Source organism: Nannospalax galili, unplaced genomic scaffold (assembly GCF_000622305.1).
Source record: "Nannospalax galili isolate Female #2095 unplaced genomic scaffold, S.galili_v1.0 scaffold243, whole genome shotgun sequence".
NCBI classification, from domain to species: domain Eukaryota; kingdom Metazoa; phylum Chordata; class Mammalia; order Rodentia; family Spalacidae; genus Nannospalax; species Nannospalax galili.
The window spans coordinates 4,739,071-4,746,426 of record NW_008353490.1 but is presented as its reverse complement, the minus strand read 5'-3'; the positions used below and the strand labels follow the sequence as shown (position 1 = coordinate 4,746,426).

Below are 7,356 nucleotides of genomic sequence, written 5' to 3'. Positions count from 1 at the left end.
CTTTTCTTTGGTTTCGTATCTTTAATATGACATGGATAGAAGAGTCATACAATCTTGTTTCTCACTAGTTTAGGGGCTAGGAGGTTTCTACAATCTGTAGATAATGTTCACGCCAAACTTTCCAAAATATTCTTTGTTATGCACCTAATGTCATAGCTTCCAAATTCCTATGTTGAAGTTCTAACCGCAAACTCACTACATTCCTAGGGAGGGCCTTTCATTGAGAAGTTGATTAAGGTTAAATGAGATCAGAAGGTCAGTAGGGTGTGCCGTAATCCCATGGGGCTGGTGAATTTAAAGAACATCAAAGCTCCCTTGCTTGCCTGTAAACAGCATCTCTTCCTCTTCCTCTTCCTCCTCCCCTACCTCCTCCTCTTCTCCCTCTCTCCCCCACTCCCTACTCCTTTCTCTCCTTCTTAGCTCTAATTCTGCCACATGAGGACATCCAGTGATGGCACTGGTCTGAGAGCAGGAAGAGAGCCCCCACCACCTGAAGCTTAACTGGGGTTCCCCAGACTCAGAACAGTGAGGAATCAAACATCAGCTTTTTAAGACATCAAATCTGTTACTGTCCACTCTCACACAGGCTAGTGGAAAGGCCCACGTGGCACCCTCCACCTGCACATAGTCAGCTGACCTGTTAATCTTCTCATTTTGAGAGTGTTCTCCATCATCCACAGCCCCCAGTGGGAGCATCATCACACTCTTTTGGGTGATGTCCTGGAATATTTTGGCAATTGGAATGGTTGACCCATCCTGGATCATATCTGGTTCTACTCCAAACACTGAAACACAGGAAAAGATGACATTAGAATAAATCATGACAAGACCCTCACTAATTTCAAGGGTAGTAATATGTGCTTTTTCTTTATTTCTTTAGCATCTTGCCATGTTGCCCAGGCTGGCATGGGACTCACTATGTAGCTCAGACTGCCCTCAAACTCAAGATCCTCCTGCCTCAAGTACCCAAGTGCAGAGATTACAAGTGTGTGTGACCATGCCTGGCTTAACATTTATTTTCTGAACCAAAGTGAACAGTTTAGAATTTAGAGAAATTTCAAAGATAGCATAGTCAGAATTCCTATATATCCTTAACTCTGCTCTCCTCAATGCAAACATCTTACATAACTATTGTACAATGTTCAAGAATCAGAAACTAATAACAGCACATATTATTGACTACTATTGTAACAATTTTCCTGGGGTAGAGATGAACAAACATTTAAGACACACACCAAAGGAAAACAATTCCACCCAAGCCAAGATTAACCAATGAGTTCAACTGGGGTTAGTTGCAAGAGCATGGGCAACTCACAGGCAGCTATTTCACCAAAGAAGAATCTCTCTCTACTGGACAAATTGTAAACCACTGTATATGCTGTTGGAGAAGTGGGGCCTCTTGCATCTGCCTTGTGTTAACACTTCCTCCTTTCACAAAGAAATGTTACAAGGCCAAATATTGTGAGGGTTTTATGTTAGTGATCATAGCTCTCCTGACTTCAGGACAACTGTTGTGTCAGGCCTGAAGTATAGTTTCCCTAAAAGTAACTACACTCCAGACTTTATTAGAAGTTCACTGTTTTCTTTTTCTTTTATTGGATCTTCTTGAGAATCCCACCCAGTCTTAGATCGCTGCTTCTCCTTAGTCTTTTTTACTCTGTGGCAGTTCCCACATTGTTTTCTTGTCTTTAATTCCTATGACCCTCTTAAAGGGTACCAATCAGCTGTTTTGCAAGATGTCGTCACATATTTTCTCAGGATTGGAAGAAGTCAGGTGTATTTTGTCAAGACACAAGATGACACGCTTACTTCTATGGTTTCCTCACTGTTCTAGTTCCATTTCTGTTGCTGTGATAAAATACCCTAGCAAAAAGCAACTTATGGAGAAAGAAATCAATTTCCGTTTACAGTTCCAGATTACAGTTCATCATCACGGGAAAGTTAATGCAGGAACTTCAAACAGCTAGTCACATCACATCCACAGTCAAGAGTAGAGAGAAATGAATGCATGTATGCTTGCCTGTGCTCAGATTGATTTCTCCACTCTTGTACAGGACAGGACTTTCTGCCTAGGGAATAGTGCTGCCACAGTGAGCTGGGTCTTCCCACAGCAATTAACTCAATTAGGGTAAGCCCCCGCAGGCCAACCCAATCCTCGAGACTCTTTCCCCAGGCGATTCTGTCAAGTTGACAAAGCTAACCATCACATTCATGAATTGAATACTGTGGAAGCAAGATGTTGTTATTTGGTAACCAATATGCAAATAGCTGTCCTTAACTACCAATCAGATGTCACAATGTTCCTTCTAATTTTTAAGGTATCTGTGCTGGATAGCTTTAGCGTCAACTTCACACCTGGGTTGAGGGAGCCTCAATTGGGGAATTTCCTCTATTGGACTGGCCTGTGGCCATGTCTGAAGGGCATCTTCTTGATGAGTGATGTGGGAGGGCCCAGCCCACTGTGGGTGGTGCCACCCCTGGGCAGGTGGGCCTGTGTTGCATAAGAAAGCAGGCTGAGCAGGGGCCAGGGGAGCAAGCCAGTAAGCAGTGATCCTCCATGGCCTGTGCTCCAGCTCCTGCCTCCAGGTTCCTGCCCTGAGTTCCTACCTTGGGCTCCTGGATGAACTGTGACCCGGATGTATAAGATAAATAAACTCTTTCCTCCCCAAGTTAGTAGTGGTCAGAGTATTTTGTCACAGCAATGAAGAACAAATTAGGACAGTATCCCATGGAGTACTTTCAACTATTGCCTTAGGTTCCAGATCTTAGTTCTAACCTCTAGCTCAGAGGACAAGTTGCCAGGGATGGAATAGGAAAATAAAGAAAGGAAATAGAGCATGCTACATCCTCTTTACCTATAAATGTGAGTGTGGATACAAGTGATGTGCCTTGTTAGTAGATCAGGCTCCCTCACAATGGCCTAACCCATGTCCAATGTATTCCATCCAGAGCACTTTTTTTTTTTTTGAGACAGGGTCTCCCTGTAGCCCCAGCTGCCCTGGAACTCACTACATAGACCAGACTGGCCTTGAACTCACAGAGATCTGCCTGCCTCTGCCTCCCGGGTGCTGGGATTAAAGGTGTGCACCATCACACCACTTTTTAAAAAAATATATTTTATTATTTTTATTTTATGTGTATGAGTGTATTGCCTGCATGTGAGTGCACCCGTGTCATGCAATGCTGCATAAGTCAGAAAAGGGTGTTGGATTCCCCTGGAACTGGAGTTAAGGACAGTTTGTAGCTACCATGTAGGTGCTGGGAATCAAACCCGGGTCCTCTGCAAGAGCAGTCAATGCTCTTAACTGCTGAGCCATCTCTCCAGCCCCCAGAGCACTTCTTTACAGTGTTGACATTTGCTGTTTCAAACATGTTGCTCCTCAGCTAGCATTATATTCACCCTCCTAACTCTCTGGCTCTCTTTTTCTTTTCTCTCACATTTCACTGATAAAATATATGCTAAAATGGGGTCATTAGAAATGATGGCATAGAAGAGTGTGCTCTAAATCTTGGACTTTTTTTGTCATTTTTAGGTCTATGTTCCTTAACCCCAGTAGACTTTGTGCTTCAAGAAGGCCTGGAATTCTCCATTTTGCTTTTGTTGGGATGATATTCTTCTTCAACACAAACAAGGACTGGATATTCCTTCTCCCTGGTGGCCAAGAAGCCAGCACCCAGGTATATGCACACTGTTCAGCCCATCATGGGTCCTGTTCAGGACTTGGAAGTGTGGGGAATTAAAATTGGTACCACCAAGGACATTCCAAACAAAACCATGCTGCCTTCTGGAGAACCAAGGTGGTCCCAGAAAAATACCATTGGCTTTAGGGTTGGTAGACTGCCACAGGGTTTCTCATATATTCTGTAATTTTATATGGAAATCTCATCTCAAGGAAGCCCTTCTGGGGGAACCCCACATTAATGTTTGCATCAGCAAGGCAGTCCAGCCATGGACTTAGGAAGTAATGAAACACCTAGAGTAGAAATTAAAGGATCAAACCCGTGTAAGGATGAGTCCATGGCTAAAACTTCTTGGAGAAGACTGTTCATCCAAAGCATAACAAAGAAGCAAGCACACACACACACACACACACACACACACACACACACAGAGTCAAGCAGCACTCTCAGAAAATGACTGCCTTTATGTGATAGGTGCCATTTTCAACTCCCTGCTTCATGCTAGCCAGACATTCCACCCCCATCCTTTCTCTGACCAGGCAGAGGGGATACTCACAGGGACAGTGTAGTTTCTCCAACTCTAACTCCTGCATATTGCCCTTGCTCTCATGAAAGCTGAGCTGTGCTACTGAAAGGACACTTTTAAAAAATATTTTATTATTTTTATTTTATGTGTATGAGTGTTATGCCTGCATGTAGGTAAGTGCACCCATGGCATGCAATGCTCGTAGAGGACAGAAGAGGCTGTCGGAGCCCCTGGAACTGGAGTTATGGACAGTTGTTAGCTGCCATGTGGATGATGGGATTCGAACCTGGGTCTTCTGCAAGAACAGTCAGTGTCCTAACCATTGAGCCATCTCTCCAGCCCCTGAAAGACACTTTTATGTGTTGGCCAACATTTCTGGGAGTTTTTCATCAGGTGGGCATTAAGTTTTACTAGTCCATCATTTTCCCCAAAGACTTGAATTTGACCCTGGCTTTGCTGCTTAGTAGCTGGGTGCCTATGATGGTTAATCTTCATTATTAGCTTGACTGGACTTAGAATCATCTAGAAGATTAAGGCTCAACTCTTGGTGCGCCTGTGAGACTGTTTCCAAGGAGAATAGCTGATAGGGAAAGGACCACCCTGAATGTGAGAGATACTACTCCAGTGGGGGTCCTAGACTGAGTAAACGTGGGGAAGGAGAGAGCCAGCAGTGTACTGGCATTTAACTTTCTCTTCCTGGCCTGCTATGGCATGACTGAACTATGCCTGCCCCTACCATGGTGGGCTGAACTCTCTGAAACTGTAAGCCAAGGTAAATCCATCTTCCCTGAAGTTGTTTCTTTCAGGCATTTATCACAGTGATGAAAAAAGTAACTAACACAGTGCTATATCTATAGCAAATTATTTCATTTCTGTAAGCCTTAACGTCCTCTGTAAATGAGAGGTGGCTGTTGTGATGACCACAGGGAGTACCACGCAAGCTGTAGGGCACTTCTGTGAGTCTAGGAAAGGTTTTTGTTGTTGTTGTTTTGTTTGTTTGTTTGTCTTTTTGAGACAGGGTCTCCCCGTAGCCCCAGCTATCCTGGAACTCACTATGTGGACCAGGCTGGCCTTGAACTCACAGAGCTCTGCCTGCCTCTGTCTCCCAAGTGCTGGGATTAAAGGCATGGATAAAGAGGGTAGTTGGTATTTCAGTTTTAAAAGTGTCTTGATTTCATTGCAAACTGGTAAAATTGATATCAAAATATCTTAGTCTCACCTGTTCTGATGGCTCTTTTTGCTGCAAGATACTGAGTATCATTGATATTCGCAACCCATGGGTGGAGTCCTAGTACCATAGAAACAGTCATCTTGTTGAAACTGTTCCTTTTGGAGAATACTGCTTCGAGATGCTGCTTCACCTAGAAGATGACATTATCAATAGTTGAAAGGACTCTAGGCTTCTCTCATACCATGAGTATAGCCTTGCTGAAATCAATTGAAGGGGCTCTGGGCTTTACCCAGTGAGGAGACACTTGCTCAAATTGCCCTTCTCCACCTGTATCTGTAATCTCCAGTGCCTAACCCATAGTGGTATTTGATTAATGTTTACTGGAAATTATGAAACATAATACAAATATAACTTCTCAGTTGGTATGTCCTTGGTTTTTGGATCTAATACTCTAGTGAATATTTTAGGGACTTTGAAATTTTTGGAAAATTCTGAAAAGTGGGAACAATTCCAAACTAAACAGTGAAGGAGAAACATTTCAATATCCTTTCTTTTTCTTCACAATGGCTGCTAAGGAAACTGTCCTAGAATACTCTATCCTCTGAAACATTGTTTCTATTTATTTCTTCTCCTAATACTTATTAGCACCTGTTGTGTGCCAGGGACTGTTCTAGGTACTGAAGATATACCTGTGAATCAGACAAGGAAGGAATGTGCATTTTGTGAGATGGAACAGTTGCGTATCCAAAAGGAAGAAGGAAGGTGGCAGGAGGGGAGGGCAGATGGAAGAAGGAAGGAGACTTAGAGAACATACTTATGCCAGCAAGGTGAGGAAAGAGGACGATGACATTGGGAGAGACTGGGAATGGGGATGAGGTATTTCCTTAGTGCCTTTATTCAAGAGTCTACCTCCTATTAAACTAACTTGAAGTAAATTAATGATGGCTTGATAGTTTAGACACATAACTCCTTCCAGATAGTCCTTTTGTTAAAACGGCTGCATTCAACATATTAACTTCAGACATCATGAGAAAACTAATGATTGAGATTGAGACTTTCTGGCTCCAGCCAAGCATAGGCAGTTACCTACTCCATCTATATGCAAAACCAATCTTGCCTTTATAGCTACTGTCCAATTTTTAAAACTTTCCTATCACTGTGATTCTAAATGGTTATTTATCTGACTGCTGTAATTGCATATGTAATTGTGGAAAGAGATTTGGTTTCTCAACATTTCCTCCATTCTTTTATATTAGAAAAAATGAAATTTCAGTGATAACCACCAAATTTCTCAGTATGTCATGGTTTTCAGAACTCAGAAATGGTACTGCTGGGCAGAGTGACAATGGACACTTGTTACCTGTTTTTCCACCACAGAAAGATTCATGTGAGGGACTAAGCGAATTGAAAATTTTCCTATGACTCGGCCAGGGATGACTGTTTTAGTTCCAGGCTCATCAAATGCACCCTCAATGCCATGGATAGAGAGAGATGGGTACCTCCACAGGTGCATCAGGAGTTCCTCCTAAATTAAAACAAAATCAGGCAAAGAACATCTGATAGCCACTCACAACTGCCTATTCCAGCTCCAAGGGATCTGATACCCTCTTCTGGCCTCCAGAGGCACTGTACAAACCCATACAAACATACACAAAATTTAAAACTAAAATTAAGAAAAAAAAATCAATAAATAAACTCAGTTGAGGACTGTGCCTGTAGCTTAGTTGGTAGAGTATTTTCCTAGCATGCATGATTCTCTGTGTTTAAACCCCAGCACTGCATAATCTGGGTGTTTGAAAGATGCCTGTGATCCTAGCATTTGGGAGGTAGAGGCAAGAGCATCAGGAGTTCAAGGTCATTCTTGGCTCCTTAGTGAGTACAAGACTAACCTCAGCTAAGAGAGACCCTGTTTCAAAACAAACAAACAGTATAAACTCAGTAGAGGGACAGGCCTGTAATTCTAGCTACTTGGGAGGGT

At 42.8% G+C, this 7,356-nt stretch overlaps 1 protein-coding gene across 3 annotated transcripts in view; it reads right to left on the bottom strand.

Annotated features, from left to right (window-relative positions):
- The window catches only part of Cndp1 (carnosine dipeptidase 1), a 96,959-nt gene that overhangs the window by 2,316 nt on the left and 87,287 nt on the right, over positions 1 to 7,356 (bottom strand). For all 3 annotated transcript variants that reach the window (XM_029554830.1, XM_029554832.1, XM_029554831.1), the window contains exons 9-11: positions 6,739 to 6,903; positions 5,427 to 5,568; positions 638 to 785 (exon numbers count right to left, since the gene is read on the bottom strand). In XM_029554830.1, coding sequence (XP_029410690.1) covers positions 638 to 785; positions 5,427 to 5,568; positions 6,739 to 6,903 — 455 coding nt within the window. The remainder of the gene's footprint in view (positions 1 to 637; positions 786 to 5,426; positions 5,569 to 6,738; positions 6,904 to 7,356) is intronic.